Source organism: Mustela erminea, chromosome 4 (genome assembly GCF_009829155.1).
Source record: "Mustela erminea isolate mMusErm1 chromosome 4, mMusErm1.Pri, whole genome shotgun sequence".
Classification (NCBI taxonomy): domain Eukaryota; kingdom Metazoa; phylum Chordata; class Mammalia; order Carnivora; family Mustelidae; genus Mustela; species Mustela erminea.
Genome location: NC_045617.1, coordinates 46336777 through 46355490, shown reverse-complemented (window position 1 = coordinate 46355490; position 18714 = coordinate 46336777). Strand labels below are relative to the sequence as shown.

The 18714-nt window shown below is 39.4% G+C and overlaps 2 protein-coding genes and 1 long non-coding RNA gene across 11 annotated transcripts in view; 2 read left to right on the top strand and 1 right to left on the bottom strand.

Moving 5' to 3' along the window:
• DOP1A (DOP1 leucine zipper like protein A) overlaps positions 1-1941 on the top strand; it is a 102661-nt gene extending 100720 nt beyond the window's left edge. For all 8 annotated transcript variants that reach the window (XM_032339168.1, XM_032339165.1, XM_032339166.1 and 5 more), the window contains one exon: positions 1333-1941. In XM_032339168.1, coding sequence (XP_032195059.1) covers positions 1333-1638 — 306 coding nt within the window. In that variant the 3' untranslated portion in view covers positions 1639-1941. The remainder of the gene's footprint in view (positions 1-1332) is intronic.
• A 402-nt stretch (positions 1942-2343) lies between these two features.
• PGM3 (phosphoglucomutase 3) overlaps positions 2344-18714 on the bottom strand; it is a 24985-nt gene continuing 8614 nt past the window's right edge. For both annotated transcript variants that reach the window (XM_032339174.1, XM_032339172.1), the window contains exons 5-13: positions 15423-15556; positions 14060-14255; positions 11231-11388; positions 10422-10505; positions 8018-8116; positions 6495-6608; positions 5372-5494; positions 3972-4145; positions 2344-2783 (exon numbers count right to left, since the gene is read on the bottom strand). In XM_032339174.1, the coding sequence (XP_032195065.1) occupies positions 2694-2783; positions 3972-4145; positions 5372-5494; positions 6495-6608; positions 8018-8116; positions 10422-10505; positions 11231-11388; positions 14060-14255; positions 15423-15556 (1172 nt within the window). In that variant the 3' untranslated portion in view covers positions 2344-2693. The remainder of the gene's footprint in view (positions 2784-3971; positions 4146-5371; positions 5495-6494; positions 6609-8017; positions 8117-10421; positions 10506-11230; positions 11389-14059; positions 14256-15422; positions 15557-18714) is intronic.
• On the top strand, positions 2717-4111 carry LOC116588288. Its single transcript, XR_004284873.1, has 3 exons — positions 2717-2830; positions 2912-2965; positions 3956-4111. It is a non-coding gene; the product is annotated as an uncharacterized LOC116588288 (long non-coding RNA).

The following is an 18714-nucleotide window of genomic DNA, read 5'->3' as shown; positions in this document are numbered from 1 at the left end:
GTTGCCAGTGATGAGAAAGTCAGTCTGGGACACTCATTAAAGCCAGTGTTCTAGTTAAGCAAAAGTAAGAGGTTTTCTATATCCTGTATTTTAGACTGGAGGTTAAATAATTGCTGTTTTTTCTTTTTTTTCTGGCTATAAAGAACTGGATGATCTTTTTTTGTTTGCCCCTATTATAACTTCAGTCTATTTTCCTTTCTCAGGATTTCATTTTTAAGTAAGCAAACAAAGCTTGTGATCACACGTAAGAAAAAAGCTGGATTTTGCATCTGCTCTACTAGGAAACTAGTGTTATTAAAAATGAACAGTTTTTAAGTTTAACAGTTTAAAAGTTTCTCAGCAGCATCTGGTCTGAGAAGGCAAAATCCATTTGTTAACCAATAGGACAGATTGTAGTTCTGCTTTTTAAGTCCCCCCTTGGTGATTTTTCCCCCATTTTCTATCCAGTCCATGTCTATCTTCATTCTCTCCACTCTGTGTTTTTATATCTGTGGTTCTGCCCTAACTCAGACATCTCCAACTCTCTCAGAACTTTCCCTAGATAAGACTGAGGTCTACATCTTTGTATAATCTGGTTGGCTTCTTAAATCAGCCTCTTGGTACACAAGATATTTTAATTGCATTGACATTTAGTTGACAGAGTTTTCACCTACGTTCTTATTTGACTGGATAGATTGTACTTCCCCACTTTTTAAAGTATCTTACCCAAGGATGTCCCTCAGTGAGTAAAAGGCAGCGCCGTAACACCAACCCTATTGTTTTGACGCCAGGTCCAGCTTTCCTCCCCATGTTGTTTAACACAATGAAGCAGATGGCAGTGTGTCTCCCGAGTGTTCCTTTACTTTCTCTTCATACTGAGTTGATCACTTTGAAGCCTGCCACCATGTTGTGGCAAGTATAAGCCATTTGGCTAAAAGGGAACTACCTACCTGATTTACGAGTGGTGACATGGAGAAGACTGCTGTCTCTTCCTAACCTTCTCTTCTCCTGGGTCACCTGCGTGGGAGTCCAGAATCTGGGAGCTTTTTGAGTATATGCAAAGCACAACATAAACTGTTAATTTTTGACTCTCCCTCTCAAAAAACGAATTCTGCTAACGAAGTGTGCTCTGCACTCCAGTTGGAAAATGGGCCTGCAGTGTTGGGACTCTTCTGTCCACACTTCGTAACTGGCAGAAAGAGGCTTCAGTTAGAAGCAAGAGTCTAATCAAGTCTGGAATGGAGACTTAGTGTGACTGTTTGCATTTGTTAACCGTTGCTGGTGTTTATACCTTTGAAATCTTCTCGTGGACTGTATTCATCCGTTAATTACCATCCCCCATGTCTTCTACAGAAAAATCCGGAGGAAGACAACTCAGGGAGAACGTTGGGTTGGGAGCCGGGACGCCTGCTGCTCACCATCTGCGCCGTGCGCAGTATCGAGCAGCTCCTGCCGTTCTTCAATGTGCTCAGCCAAGTCTTCAACAGCAAAGTCACCAGCCGATGTGCAGGCCACTCAGGGAGCCCCATCCTCTACTCAAACACCTTCCCTAACAAGGACATGAAACTGGAAAACCACAAACCATTTTCCAGCAAAGCCAGGCAAAAAATAGAAGAGATGGTAGAAAAAGATTTCCTGGAAGGGGTGATAAAGACTTGAAGCACTACAAATGGTTCCATTTAACTATATGTAAATGTAATTATTTAAAACAAACATTGCTCTGAGTTGTATAGTTTCTTTTTTTGTATGTAACAAAACATTTCAGGTTGTATTTAATTTAAATATTTGTAAATACAAGCAAATGTCTGAATGTGGCCTGAATCAAGTTTAAATATTGTTGGCTCATATTGATTATGGTGCCTGAGAGAGATCTATATATACATCTATAGTCCACTGTTTGTTTTACTGTCCTGAATTGTCTTAAACCTGCAAAATACACACTGCACATATTTTGCTATTGGTTTCAGGCTTTGTTCAATTTAGATTTGTTGGGATCTTCTTTCGGTTCTTGACCACATTCTAGTATCCGAATGGTGTCACTTCTCTGTGAGAGGCATGGTCATGTATGACCGTTTTCTCCCACATACCTTCATTAAGCGGAGTAAAGCATAATAACCGGAGCCCAGGCCCTGCATCCTCCCAAATGTAGCACGAGTACTTCAACCTCCGTGCAGAGTAGAGACGCACAGTATCCATCTCACACCTTGGAACTCCTGGTGATGCTCCTCAAAGAGGTAAGTCATTTAAGAATTTTGCTGTGGAAGAACTGGTTGTGTTAAGTCTTCTCCACCCTCCCCATTCATATGAACAGTGGGGAATCCTGCAAAATAGCGGGCGTGGTTACGTAAAGCGATGGAAAAGGCATTCCCAGGAGCTGATAATAAGGTTTAATTTTCCAGCAGCCCTCATGAATTTTCCCTGCATGTATTAGAAAGTTAACAACTGAAACACATAGCGAAGCCCAGGTACTTTACATTAGTGAGACTGAAATTGGATAATTTTTAAAAACGAAATTTAACAAGTATAAGGCTTACCTACTTCTAAACAATTACTATGGTAGTGTTTAAGAAAAACAATCCATTCTAGAAGCAATCTAATAAGATGCATTGTAAACATTTTGATTACAAATGTCTTTGAATCTGTCACAGTAATGGCAGTACTATTTTGTAAAAACTTTTCAAAAATCCAGTTTCTCATGATCATAAAAACTGTCTTCAGAGACCTAGTTGGGGTGCTTCTCCAACTCCTCCAGCCAGCTGAAATACTGCCAGGCTCACTGCATGTGCGAGGCTATCCGCGTTTTCCTGCAGATTACACGAAAGGAGATTAGATGGGCACTAGCATCTATCAGGTAACTTGCAACTCTGAGGGAAGGAGAAAGAACTTCTTGATTTTGTTTCACTAACATATTCAAATGAAATTTTTTTTTCAGTAACAAATTTCAAGACTCTTAGAAGATTTTGAGTTTTCCACTTGTTTAAGGCAGGTGAGTCCTTAACTGATTTTATAGTCTAATTTGGTCATCATTCTGAAACTCAGTAATTCAACCAAACCTACTCCTTAGAAGCAAGGCCACAACTGGCCTAAGAGTAAGTAATTGTTAAGATCCCAGATGGCCTAGGCTTCTGCCAAAAAGCTGCCAGCTCCCTTATAAAATGCCTCCGTCTGAGGGCCTACTCAACCCACTCTGTATTGCCTCTGCTATGCAAACACTGTTACCAAGCGTTTAAGATGACGGTGTGTGAAGAGGGCAAATTTAAAAAATCCACACCGTGAGGTCTTTACCCTCATCTGGAGAATACCAAAAGGCAATGCTGTTGAAAGGTAATTATTTTAGAAAACAAAAGTCCAGAGACAAAGGGGTGCCTCGGTGGCTCATCAATTGAGCGTCTGACCCTTGGTTTCGGTTCAGGTCACGCTCTCAGGGTTGGGAGATGGAGCCCCACACCCAGCTCCATGCGGATGCTTGTCTCCCACCCTCAGCTTCGACCCCCAACTTGCGCACTCACTTTCTCAAATAAAAAAACGTCCAAAGAGGAATTTTAATCATCTTACCAGTAAATTTAATTTACTGGTACCAGTTAATTTAAACTTGGACCTCAAAGCTGGTTGTTTCATAAAGCAGCACAATTATGTTTTTAAAGGAGGGGGAAAAGGATAATCCACTTCAGGCAACATAAAGCAAACCAAGTCTCTGTTAGTTACTCATGCCATAGTAAGAAATAGGGCATTTTCAGGAAGTCTGGAATAATCAAAAGAAAAATATTTGGGAAAATAAACTAAGTGGGTCTAATTTTGTTCAACTACTGATGAAAATAATTTTGCATTAATATGAACCTAAAAATCTGCATAAATCTCAGACATTAAACCTTTAATTATCATAGTGATACCATTAACACTATTAAAGTGGTTTTTTCTCCCGCTACCACCCCCACTACCCATGTTGTCAGACTTTCACGGCACATTTTTTCAACAGAACTGTCCTAGCTTACCTGCGAGTCCGCTTCTGCATATACTCGGACTATATCTTCTGTACCAGAAGGCCGGACAAAAGCTCGGGAAAGCTTGTACTTCTTCACCAGGTCATTGATGGCCTCCTGTAGCCCCGGAGGTGTAACCACTTGTCTTTCAGCATCAGTGGTGCTAATAACTTGCCTGTCTGCAACCTATGCACAAACATGTCCTATTTATCACTGTATCGCACTTCCTTGCAGAAGCCTGACCTCTTTAACACAATTCCTACCAAAAGACTGTGGCCATTTCATTTTAATAGTAACAGATCTACATTTCAGCTTATTGTACCCCCAGGTGCAACACTGACAAATAGTTAGGTACCAGAATTAGCACAGAATGTAACTGCATTGAAATGTTATGGGGCCCCTGGGTGGCTCAGTGGATTGAGCATCTCGGTCTCAGCTCGGGTTGTGATCTCAAGGTCATGAGATCGAGTTCTACATGAAGCTCCGCATGGAGTCGGCTTGAGAGTCTCTCCTCCCTCTCCTCTGCCTTTCTACCTGCTCCCAAGTTCGCACATTACAATCTTTTATAAAAAGCTTTACAATTTTTTATTTCTGACAAAATTAGTTATTAATACCAGTTGTACAGCTTTTCTTCTGTCTCTACAGTTACCACTAAAATAATGGCCAGTAAGTACTGTAGGACTTAAGCCACTAAATAAATAACCATAAGTATTTTTATAAAGTGGAGAGTAGCAACCTGTTATGTAAGAGGATCATGATAAAAATCTTCTAAATATGCCAAAAACTAATCTGAACAATCAGTAGCCATTTGTGTGAACTTGGGCTTTACTACCTCTTTCTTTCACAAAGTCTACCTTTGTCTTTCAAAATTCTGTTGGTGGATGTAGACACTGGTGTAAATCTGTACAGACATTTATATGAAATGCCTTTTAAAAAAAAATTCTCTCCCTAGCCCACAGATCCTACTTTGCAACATCTAGCCCCAGGAAAGTACATAGGAACCAAGAATTGTGCCAAGGAAAAATTTTCATTTGAAATGATAGGCTATCAGGATTGCTTCAGAATAACAAGGGGGAGATGGAGAATGGTGAAGGACAACAGCTGAAATCTGTTGAAGCTGAGCCCATGAGGGTTTCATTATTTTGTTCTCCCCATTTACATGTTTTAAACTTTCCATAATAAAATCTTCATTATAAATAATCGTATGTATCACTTTTTCTTTAAAGTTTGTAAAGTGAATACGTCTCAAACAATTGAAGAAGATGTGAGAAAATAACATGATAAAAGGCATTTTCTATGCAATATATGTACACAATGAAATGTGAAACAAAGGACTATTTTATGTAAAGCTTGGAGAGAATACATTTTAGTTAATGTTCAGAAAAGAAGTAATTTTAAAATCTCGCTCCCACCTTAACTTTGAGCTGTCTGTTTGGGAGATCTGTATAAAGAGCATCCCACTGCTGTACAGTCAAGCCCTTCAGGATCAAAACTGCCTCAATCACCAGCATGTCAGAAATAGCATCACCAGCTGTCTACAAGACATAATGGAAGAAAGTACTTTAACACTAGCAAAGCTTAGATATGAATGCTCTGTCCTAGATAACCAATCACAGTATCCTATGCTTCCTTCCTGCCCCCACATAGGATTATTGAACTACAGTGGATGGAGAAATGAAAAGGGAATGGAAGGCCGTAATGAGTTACACCAAAGAACGCTGAAACTAGCTCTTGAGAAACTTGCCTCTCATCTTCCTCATTGTAAATTAGACTGGGTAACTCTTAAGGTTCCAGTATTAACATTCAATGACTCAAATTTCCTTTATAACTAGATCCCTTGAAATATCGTACCATGACAACAGAAGGCATCATGGGGGTAAAGTGGTGAAAGACACACCTGAAGATGGGTCCATACTTTTAGTAACTCTGAGCCCTTGGTTTCTTCATTTATGAAATGGGAATTATAATAACCCACCTCCCTCTGTTACTGCAAGGATAAGACAATGAGGTATGTCGAGTGCCTCGTATGTGCAAGATAAATATTAGTTCCACCACTTTTCCTCGTCCCACCCTTTGTTCTTCCCCTGCCATAATATTGTAGACTCTAATCTCAACGATGCAACAGAGACTCGAGAGCTGACTCTTGACTCTAGGAGGAAGCAATTCCTTATAATTTTCATCATAAAACACAGGAGGAGGGAAGCATATCAATGTCCTATCGTCACATTTCAGTGTAAATCTCAACTATATATACCACTGTGGCAAGGAAGCTGCCAGAACTTTGCTACTTTAATTATTTTCAGGTGCACCTAGGTGTCTCGGTCGGTTAAGCATCTGACTTCCCCTGAGGTCATGGTATCAGGATCCTGGGATTAGGCTCCCTGCTCCCTGGGAGTCTGCTTCTCCCTCTGCCCTTTCCCCCCCATCGATCTCGCTCTAACAAAATCTTTAAAAAAATTTATCCAGCATATTATTCTGTCTTCTGAATAACCTAAAAATAACCAGGAGCCTGCCACCCCCCTTCCCAGCTCTGACCTGGTTAATCAAGTCAATAACATTTTCAAGCATCTTAGCAGCTTTCCTTTTCTTATCTTCTAATTCTCTTGCTAGTTGTTTTATCTTTGTTTCAGCAGCTTTACTAAACAGTACCTGTAATAAAACACAAAATCACAAAACACTATCCATGCCCCAGGCATCCTAGCTAAACCACTTTGAAAACTCTCAATGAATCTGGAAAAACTGAGGGGAAAAATAATGGTAGCCTTAAAGTGAATGAAATTAAAAAGATCAAATCAGAACCCAAAAAGATACTACTGATGGGGGGGATTCATTTATAAATTACAAAACTGGTTATCAAAATTTAAAGAGCTGGAAAATACCCCTGGCAGAGGCAATGTACATAATGAGTTCATTGTGTTTGCCCCTCGGCCAGCTGCAGCCGTCCTGTGCAACCAGATTTTTAAGCCTATCTGTATCCATTTTACTTGGAAGAATACGTAATTCAACATAAGTAGTGCAGTTTTCTTGTCCTAAAAATTTTAAGGATATAAGCTAACTAAAAGTAGAGGATCATATTTATCACATTATGGCAAATAGTACCAAGGATATTATATACATCATGCTCCTCAAGATTCCTGTCATTTTAAAATTCTTTGGCCATGATTTTAGTGCCTTCCAGGGCTCAACACTACAGTCGGCACTTGATGGAAATAGATGTTTGCTGGTAAACTAAAATACACTCTGATCAGTTTTTGCTGGAACACAGCCATACCCACTCACTCACCTTACACCAGCAACAGAGACCTTATGGCCCAAAGATTAGAATATTTACTATCTTATCAATCTCAGCATTAATTAGATCACTGAAGTTATATTTTAACTGCATTTCCTAAGAACTTCTTTTTTTTCTATGTTCAAGGCCCCTGAAGCCAGCTCGGAATTAAGGAGGAATATAATCTGACCTCGATAACATATTTTCTGTTAGCCACCTCCAATCCATTTATGAAATGAGCCGAGTTATAAAAATGTTTAAAAAAAATAAACTTTATGAATATGCTAAAAGCCACATGATAAACTTCAAGATGGAGAATTTTAAGGTATGTGAACTATATCTCAAACTTTTTAAACATTCTACCTACAAAATGCACCCTAGAAATTTTATATGCTTATTGCTAATTACATTCATTTCTAGTTGTTCATAACTTAATTCCCAAGCGTTCCAACACTTCAGTTTGCCACAGCTACTGAATTTTCCTTTTACCACCTATGGCCAGTTCAAAGAAAAGATTTTAAACAATATGTAGATGATCTGCTTATAAAAAAAGAACTGCATATTTTTTAAGAAACAATCATCTCTTCATACTCAAAGATCACTATCAATCTGAAAACCATTCTCACAACACATAGGAATATAGTAAGTTAACCAAATAATCTTACTCTACCATCACACCAATCATTTCAACAAAGGGGGATATAGCCTCTTACCATCCAGATACAGAATCCCCATCATACTAAAAAAGTTCAGATAAAGCTGGTTGTAGCTGATTAGGAGGACTTACCGTCCCATGCCCATTTGCTTCAAAATAAACTCCAATGTCAAACTCTTGAGCCTTGTGGTGTAAATGTTTTACACCAGTTTTAGTACAATAGACAGGTACCTATGAGAGATATTTAAAAAGAAAGATAACAGCAGTTATTCAAGGACAAATGTTTATTATGTACCTACTCTCTAAGGATAGAACAGGGAACAAACCTCCTGGAGCTTGCTACTGAGGCAGACAATTAAGCAATTAAAATACAAAGTGGTGTTAGTATGGAGGAGAGAAGGCACTGTAGGAGCCCACAGCCAAGGAAAAAGCAAGAGAGAGCCCCCAGATAAGATAATGAAAGATTATAATTGGGGAGTGACATGATCTAACTGTAGAAAGCTCAGCTACAGGAGAATGGCTTACAGGAGAATGGCTTACGGTAGGGGTCTACAAGCTTTTACTACAAAGGGCCAGATGATAAGTATTTTAGGCTTTACAGACTGTATGATCTGAGTCACAATGGCTCACTTCTGCCACTAGTATAAAAGCAACCACAGACAATACAGAAACAAATGAGCATCGCTATATTCCAATAAAACTATAAACACGTGGCAGACTGGATTTGGTCCACAGGCCCCTGTTTGCTACCCCCTGGCTCAGAAGGTTCAAAGAGATTGATTAGGAGGTTTCTAGGACTAATCCCATTAAATTATGGTGGTCAGACTAGCAACACTGGGCAGCCTAAGTCTTGGATGGATCTGAACGAGAAGAGTGGTTAAGACTGACAGTGGCACAACTGCAAATACCAAGATCAAGTGAGATCAGCATTTGACTGGATTTAAAAGACCTCTGGAAAGGCTAGAGCTCAAATTACTTCATTCATACATAGGAAAATGGGCTGATGATTAACAGTTTCTACTGTGTTCAGTTTCTTAAACAGGGTAGCTTACCTATAAAACTTTTTTACCATAGAAATGTAAGAAATTACTAAAACACGTAACCCAAGTACTGGGAATAATCCTTGTGATAAGCAGACAACTGGGCCAGTTGGAGGGCCAAATATGTTTACTGGAACCTTCTATTTAAATCGGGTCACAAACTCGCAGCCTCCAGATGTATCTTATTTTGTGTGCCCATTTCTTTGGAATTTTGCATCAGTTGCCAAGACTTAAAAAGTAAGAGGTTCACATAAAAATTCAGATTTTCAGCTTGTCTTCAAAGAATCTGACTAAAGGCAACAACAGCTGGCCTGGTGGGTACTGTTCCCAGTCCTTATCCCCCTGCTGGACTTCTTCACCTCACCTATCCAGATTCTACAAGAATCTGACCTTGCCAGTCTTGCTTAAAAAAGAATGAAAAGGCAACAAAAACTAGTAAAATGCAGAAATTTGAAAAGGGATACACACAAAAGTTGGAAAATACACTAACTAGTGAGAAAGAGTAAAGGCAAACATCTAACTGTGGCCATGGACCCTCTCACTCACTCATGCAGCAGGGAGTGTGGTACAGAGAGGATGGTCAGTCAGCTGGTGGCAAAACTACTAATAGATTATATCCTCAGACCAAAGTTTCCCTGTGAGCCTCAAGAGATCCTGTCCCCGGGCTTGTCTTCCTCGGCAAGAATGTCCTACCCTCAATAACTGATCAGAGTCCTCACACTGTACCATCCCCGGGGTAACATCTAATTACCCAGCCTGCCTTCAGGAGTTAAGGTAGATTTAGCCAGAATCCTCCCTGACCCCGATGACTGCTCAGTAACTTTCCGTCTACCGGCACCCTCCCCCCTTGCTCCTTGGCTACAAAATCTCCACTTTTCCTTGTTGTATTAGAACCTGAACATAGTCCGTCTTCCCCACTGTGAAACCCCAAAGCAATAGTCCCTATGCCTACTGAATGGGCTCATTCCACGGGGCCATTTGTCACACGGTTTCTTGTAAATGTGCCTGATAACTGTGCTGGCAATCAGTGTTTAGTCCTGACCAAAAGAATAATAAAGGCTCTCATATCTCTACAAGAAGTAGTTAAGTGGCTGGCTCCTAGCTCTAACAAATGGAAACTCTCAAGGGCCTGGGAGATAGGGGTGCTATCTTCCCTGAAGTTCACATTTCAATGAGGGGACTCCAGACCCTTATGAAAAACATTCCTGAGCTATGAAATTTGCTTAGCCTTTAAAAAGATTTACAGTCATTATAAAGGAGGCAGAGAAAGAATTTACAAGTTTTCTAAAAGAAATGCTCTAAAAGGGAGGCAGGAGAATCTCTTTCTCTTTTCACATCAGTGACCATTTTTTTCCTATTTTTGACTTCTACTTACCCTTAAATGGACAACAGCTCAGTTTCATGTATTACATTCATTCACCTACATGAGGGCCTTGTTTTCCTCACAGAAATATCTTAGATTAAGATGCTACCAGAAAATGGAAATGGTTCAATACCTTCATAACTTCTTCAAGATAGCGTGTTGAACTTCCATTTGCATACGCAGTTTGTACAACACCAATATTCAAACTTTCTCCAATCTAGATAAAAACAATGATAATTGCCTGGCCATCAAAGGTAAAGACACTAACTATAAAAGCAAACATATGAGAGTTCTAAAGGATGACAAAATCATCACCCAGTTTCAGCTGTGTCTTAGTTTTTGCAATAAAATGCCTAAAATGAAAATTTACATGAATGCCAGAAAAAAAGCTAAAATACTTTTAGCTGAGTATTATTTAAATTCCATTAAGAATCCTTTTCTAAAGAAGCTTGTGATTTCTTGCTCTCTCGTTTTTTAAATAAAAATCTGTACTGTATTCTTAAAGTATACCTTTTCCCATATTATAATAATTACTTCTCATTACATTCTATACATAAAGCTGGCCTGAGATTTCCAAAAGAGCAAAACAGAATAAACCTGTCTCACATTACTAAGCATATTATAACATAGTAAATACAGCTCTCAGAGGATGAGATTTTCTGTTTAAACTTGAGGCTTTGGGAGTGATGCTGGAACTCTCATTAAAGTCAGTTATGAGGAAACCAATGAAGCTTCAAATCACAACTGCCAGTATAAAGAAGAAGGGTACTACCTTCAGGTTCCAAATGCCCCATGTTGAAGTGACTAAAATTACCGTATCTTTTTGTATTTTCTGGTCACAGAGGTAAGGAACTCCTTAAGAACAGTGCCTCTGAGACATCCAAATGCCTGTTAGTCACCAGTTAGTCTTGTTTTAAAGGGTAGTCAATCACCCCACCATACCTCCAACAGGAGCTCTTTAAGGAAACTGCTAATTAGTGTTGCTATCTTGTCTCCATCTATGAGATGAAAGTGACCATCTACATCAAGGTAGTAATAAACAATTCTGTCTGCATCTCCATCAAAGGAACAGCATCTTTCATTAGACTTCATTTCCATTCCTAGCACACAGAATTTTAAAATGCATTTCAGTCACAGAAATGGGAATAAACCTCCATATAAAAAGTTTTTTGTCTTACATTAGTTACAAGGGAAAAATATTTCACTAAAGTATGATCAAAACTGGCCTTATGGTACTTAAAATTATCCTTCCAAATAAAAGCCAATGTCTTAATCTTTAATCTTGAAATAGTATAAAGGCTTATTATTTGTTTTTATAGGGTAAATTCACAGCTAACTGGAAAAGAATTCTATGCTGAAACTTGATATAATACTAGAATAAAATTGTTTTATAAGCCAGTTGGTTTGGCAAGACAGGTTCCCATATAGTTTTTTGAAAGCTATAGATATTTGTGAATTCAACTATCCTAGTACTATGATGTCCTTTACATATAAAAAATAATCAGCAATAGATGATGTGCTTTATTTCTACTAGAAGTGTTTTTTTAAATAACATATAATGTATTATTAGCCCCAAGGGTACAAGTCTGTGAATCGCCAGGTTTATACACTTCACAGCACTCACTATAGCACATATCTTCCCTAATGTCCATAACCCCACCACCCTCTCCCTACCCCCACCCACCAGCAACCCTCAGTTTCTCTTGTGGGATTAACAGTCTCTTATGGTTTATCTCCCTGCCAATCCCATTAATAGAAGTGGTTTTTATTTAATTCTAACAGAAGTGGTTTTTATTTGTTCACACCATCAGTAACAAGAAACACTGGTAACTAAGAGCAAAGAATTACAATCCGCAAGAGAAATATTGCTTGTGTAATTTACATAAAGTTATCAAAATCTCAGCAACTGTCATGTCAAACTTACTAGAAAATTTTGCTGTTCCTTAGTCATGACTAAGGACAAATCAGGTGGACAAATCCAACAAGAGACTCCATGAGGAGATAGAGAGGAGAAGGGAGTTGGGGGAAATTGGAAGGGGAGGTGAACCATGAGAGACTATGGACTCTTTGAAAAACAATCTGAGGGTTTTGAAGGGGTGGGAGGTAGGAGGTCGGAGTACCAGGTGGTGGATATTATAGAGGGCATGGATTGCATGGAGCACTCGCAAAAATAATGAATACTGTTATGCTGAAAATTAAAAAAAAAAAAAAAGGCTCCATGAGGAATACAAATATAAGGCTGCCTATAGGGCATAATGCAAGCTTCAGGAAAGTGAGTGGGGCCTATGGTTTTGTTCATACTACAGCTTTGTAATGTGGGGCCACCAAGTGCAACAGTCAAGAAAGAATTCTTGAGACATCTTAAAGTACAAAGAGGTGCTTTTATTATAGCAGGGACAGGACCCATGATCAGAAAGAGCTGCACTGGGATTAAGGCATGACTGATTATATACTTTAAGTTTGCACCGGGACCGGTATGGGGGTGTGAGAGAATATGATCAGAGATAAGTTTCTAAAGAATTTCTGCATGCTGAAAGTGAGGTTTACAGGACCTTGGCGATCTGGTTATTGTCAAGATAAAGTTGTTTTTAGTCTATTAGTAAACATCAACATTGAGGCAGCCTTGAGTTTCTTGAGGTATGTCACACTCTGCGTGTCTCAGGTATTAATGGGCTACGAGTTTTAAAGAGATTTAATTTTAGCTCCATTTTTCTTGCCTTTGTTCTTCTCATCCCAGTGCCCAGAGCAAGGGAGAGGAAGAGCTTAATATTTAGTGAATGGACAGAACCAAAGTGTCAGTAAAGGTCAAAACAATTCAATAAAAAAGAGTTCAAACTGGTGGATTAAACTAAAAACTTAAGTGCTTTTACAGAGAGGCAGAGTAACATAAATGACAGAGGCGACTGGATGAGGTCTGTGGCGTTCTGAAGAATGCAGGTCCTGTCTGAAATGGGCAGGACCACTCCATGGCACTCGATGACTGCCATGTGATCATGGACATGTTCTGATTTTGAAAAAAGGCCAGAATTTTCAATATTTAAGTAAAATCACGTAATTTCTAAATGGCGACAATTAAACACAGCAGACCAAACAAAACACACCTGCAAGCCAAGCAAGACCACCCATTAACAATTTAGTATCTGTAATGCAGTTAAACATAGAACACCTCTTAGTACAACTAAAGTCTACAGAACAGTTTTCCTCCTAATATACCAACTGTAGAAAATAGTGATTTTACAGATAATTCTATTTAAGCAGAGTTGCATCACCTTTCCACAGTGTGTCTAATTCAGATAAGGTGAAAAATACCACTTACTATTGCTGTCCTTTAGATCAGTAGTTCTCAAAGCGGGGTCCCAGACCAGCACCATTAAGGAATGTTAGGCACTTGATAGAAATGCAAGTTCTTATTGTACCTAAATCCTACCTCAGACCTATAGAATCTGACACTCTAGAGCAGAGCCCAAGAATCTGTACTAATAAGCCCTCCTGCTGATTCTCATGCATGCTACCATCTTGAGAATCATGGCTTCAAAACACCAATTTGTGATTTTGCTTCCCTACCACCCCCAGAGATTTCCTACACAAAATAGGAGCCATGTACTTACGGGCAGGGAGCAGACCATGTTCTGAATGGCACTGCCAAGTAAGGAGACTCCCAGATGTCTCAAGCAGCAGCCAGGACTAGTTGCATGACTTTACTCACTTGGCCACCTCCATCTGGAAATCAGATTGGTTTCAAAGAGCTCTAAAAACAAATTTTCTACATACCCTGTGGAGGCTTCTGATGACTTTTCACAAAGTCAGCCCCACATAAATGATTGAGTTTCCCTTTGGTCCCATCATTAAACAGCTGAACTGACAGCCCCTGGGTGATGTAGTGTTCCATTTCTCTCAGCTTCAGGGCCCCTATGCCATTTGCACAGTCAACTTTAAGTGATCTATTTTCATCTCCACTGCAAGAAGCCTTAAAAGGAAAAGACACACAGAAGAAAAATCTCAAGTTATAAAAGAGTGAAACATAAAGCACATATAGTTATATGTAAACATCTTCCATTGTTTCAGTTAACTTATCTATTTTAACCTGGGAAACAAAAGGGTACACACATTCAGGTGAAAACTGTAGAAAACCAAAGTAAAATTTAAAAACTTTTCTCGGGATGCTGACACTAGAATAGTTTCACTGACTGAAAAACTTATGGAAAGAGCTTTGTCAAAATTTAGCCTCAGTTAAGCAGGGTCCCTTTAAAATACTACTACAGCCTGGGGCGCCTGGGTGGCTCAGTGGTTTAAGCTGCTGCCTTCGGCTCAGGTCATGATCTCAGGGTCCTGAGATCGAGTCCCGCATCGGGCTCTCTGCTCAGCAGGGAGCCTGCTTCCCTATCTCTCTCTCTCTCTCTGGCTGCCTCTCCATCTACTTGTGATTTCTCTCTGTCAAATTAATAAATAAAAGCTTTAAAAACAAACAAACAAACAAACAAATTAAAAAAACTACTACAGCCTGTATTACGTGACAGGCATTCAAATGTGGGAAAGAGTATATAGCCAGAAGAGCAGAATAACGCCTGTCATTCTCTTCACAGCACATAATACCACTGGGCATGTCTGGGTTTTTCCTTGTCAGTCTCCTCTCTGGCCCATCCTCACTTCAGAATATAAACTCTATGAGAACAAGGGCTTTGTTTGGGTTAACAACATGCACTCAGTATTTGCTGGTCAAATTAATTACAACCCCCAAATCTCAACCAGGTTTAAGAAGCTAATCGACCCAGAAGAAAATCTTTCTCGGCAGTGAACACATCAGATGTCACAGTGCCAACAGCACCTACTATTAAACCTACAAGAAAATGCATCTGAATGAGTATTTATGAAACCACAAGAACCCCACGTTTTCTCTCCCAATGATCTCTGAATGTACTATATGCCTTGCCAAGTAAATGCCAACAGATACTCAGCAGGATACAAGGGTCAAACCTTGTGGGGCCCTAGAAAGATAAAGAAAATACACCATATTTTTGCAAAAAAAAAAAAAAAAGAAAAGAAAAGAAACAGTGACAAACTAAGTTAAATTATTCAACAGATGTTATTTTAAGCATTTGCTTAAACACTAAACCACATTCAAGAGATTTTTCACCTGTTTGGTAAGTTCCATAAAAGCCTTAGAGAGTTTCTCATAGTAACCTTCTATGGTTGCCTTTCCATACTGGCCACCAGTATTTCGACAGTACACCATGTAGTGCAGCTGGGGTGTTGTTAATAAGCCATAATCTGTCAGAGGAACACAAAAAGCAATTTGTCACATTTCTTAATAAACAAGCAAACAAAAATGTTTAAATGGATTCATACCATATGAATTTGAGTGACCCATCTTTAAAAAAAAGACATCTCAGAAAACTTAAATGCTAATTTCCAAACTATTCAGAAATATGCATAAATATCCACTGAAATCATTACAACTAACTTACATTATGATGTTGTGATTTATAGTAAGAAATAGAAAACTGGTCTTTGTCTCCATTGCTGGAAGGGCTTCTAAACCCTTAGAATTTCTAAGTGATGAGAACAAGGAATTAACTGTCTTTTGTTATGCTAATGAGATGACAAGGAAGGCTCCCAGAGCCCCCTAAGATGGGGCTGTTGCCAGGGAAACCAACCAAGTGATTAGAGAGTTGGAACTTTAAACCTCTCCCTTATTTCTGGGTTCCTTGCCACTCCAGGGAGAGAAAAGAAGGGGTAGAGATTGCGTTCAAATAGCAACGGCCAATCACTTATTGGTCATGGCTATGTAATAAAGGCTCCATAAAAAAAACAAAAGGCCGGGGTTTGGCTTGGTAAATGTGCGCAGACTGGGGAAAGTGGTTGCCCAGATAGCAAGGAAGCTCCATGCCCCTTCCCGCATACCTTGCCCTTTGCAGCTCTTCCAACTGGCTGCTCCTGAGTGCTATCCTTTATAATACACTGGTAATCTAGTAAGTAAAATGTTTCTGAGTTCTGCGAGCACTTTAGCAAACTAATCAAACCAAGGAGGATGGTGGTGTCAGAAGCCCAGGTGACTGAATTCTGAAATGGGGGGAGGGGAGGAGATTTGTGGCACTGAGCCCTTTACCTGTGGGATCTAAATCTACCCTCTGGGTAGATAATGTCAGAGAATTAAATTTACTGGTAGTTAGAAAAACACACACACTGGACATATACTCAAGTCCAGATGAAATATGAACTACTACTGATGACAAAAAAAAAATCATTTAGAGGTGCCTGGGTGGCTCAGTAGTTAAGTGTCTGCCTTCAGCTCAGTTCATGATCCCAGGGTCGTGGAATCGAGCCCCGCATCAGGCTCCCTGCTATATGGGAAGCCTGCTTCTCCCTCTCCTACTCCCCCTGCTTGTGTGCTCTCTCTCTCTGTGTTTCTGTCAAATAAACAAAATCTTAAAAAAAAAAAAATCATTTAATATGGGCAGGTAACATAAAAATAGAGCAATATAGGAAAATAATAACTGAGTTCTATTTCCAATAACAACTGCGTAATTCGGATGAACCCTCCTCCTGAAAACCACCAAAACCGCTAGATAAAAGAAGTATCTCTTTTTTATAAAGCACAGCTGAGCCAATAAGTTATAGAGGACTAAGGTCAAAATGTGAAGAAAGAACTCCAAAATTTGAGTTCTAGGAACCCGGTTTTGCTCTGAAACCGTAAATTCACCTACTGCTTTTGGTACAAAAATCTGTGCTGACCCAAGATGAAGGAAACCCAGTTAGAAGTCCAGCCCCTCATGAAGCAGAAGCCTCAAAGAACTATTCTGCAGTGCAAGGCTGAGTCAGAAGGGAATTAGCTCCAAGTGCCCACTCCTAGGAGATTTGTCTTGACACCAGGAAGAGCAGGAGATAATCCATCCCTGAAGAGCTGTCACCAGATAGGCCTCCCCCGGATTTCTAGCCTAAATCACATAACCACAGGGGTCCAGGAGAACTCCATCGTCAAAGCAACTCGTCATCTACCAGTCAGGTAGCACTCCCAGCCACCCAAGCAAAAGCAATAACCAAACTTTGCCACAGAAAGAGGCCTTCACCATAAACCTCAAAAATGTTCCACAAATAATTTCCCAATAAAAACAAGCAGCTTATAGTCAAAAATAGCAAACCACACAAGAAAAGCACCAAAAGCAAAAGCAAGAAACAGGAGAAATAGCAGAGATGAACCAATATTTAATAAATATTCAGTAACTAAGCCCATCAGAGGTCTTCAAAGTCAAGCACAAGAGTTTGGACTATAGACGAAAAGTCAAGCTACTGAGCCCTGCAGGTATACAACAAACAGAAATGGTATTTATGAAGGCAGGTAGGGCTCTGATACAAGGACTGCATGAGAGGAGGAGGAGGAGCTCAAAAAAGTAGATCAGCACTTAACCTAGTTTAGTGGAAGTGTATAAGGAGAGGAAAACAATATTCCAAAAGACTTACTCAAGGCCGGAACGAAAGGATTTTATGACCAACATCAACATTAGCAAATAAACATTTACTCAATAAATTTTTATTCAAAGAAAAACTGACTATTATGGGGTTAATTCATCTGTCCCACCGATCAACCCCGAAACCAAGAAGCCATTCTTCACAGCTCTAGCCTCATCAAGTATCACAAAATCTTCTCAAGTCACTACTAATTTCAAACTTTTCCATTCTCTTCCTATCATCACTTTTTTTTTTCTGTCATCACTCTTAAATGAACTGTTGTACAGTCTCTTTTCCTTAGATCCTTCCTATCTCTCTACACAAAAGAGTGAAAAGCCAGAGCGACTGACTTAAAATGGAAATGTGATCATATTCCCATACATAAAATCCTTCCATGGAGTTCCTGTGCATTTGAATTACATCCCAAATCTTTACCACAACCCACAAGGCTTCGGATGTTATGACCCATGTCATGATCCCTAACCTTATCTACTAGCTTCCCCATCCTCCTTTTGCTGTGGCTACATTGACCTTTCATTTCCTCAAGTACACTATGCTAAAGGGAGAAATGATGGAAAGGTTAAAAATAAAAAATTTACTCTCAAGTTTTTATAGACTAAAACATTAGAAAAGTGATGGTATAAATAGTTTTAGGCCAGGTGAAGCTGGGGTAATGGCAGATCACCTAAGTGGAGACCTCACTCAACCAGTGCTTTACAAACTGCAGACCTGAGGGTCCTGGAATCCACTTAGTGAGATCCAACCAGCAGTTTTCCTTTTTTTTTTTTTTTTTTTTTAAATAACACAGATGAATGCATGTCATGCATTGTCGGTATTACTTTTTGATATTTTATGTCAGTTATACATACAAGTACACATACACACATCATGATACAAAATGGGTTTCTTACTGTAAGCTGTGAGTGGCCCGAAATAAACTCCCTGGAGGGTTGTACACAGCAGGCCGTGAAAAATGTTTG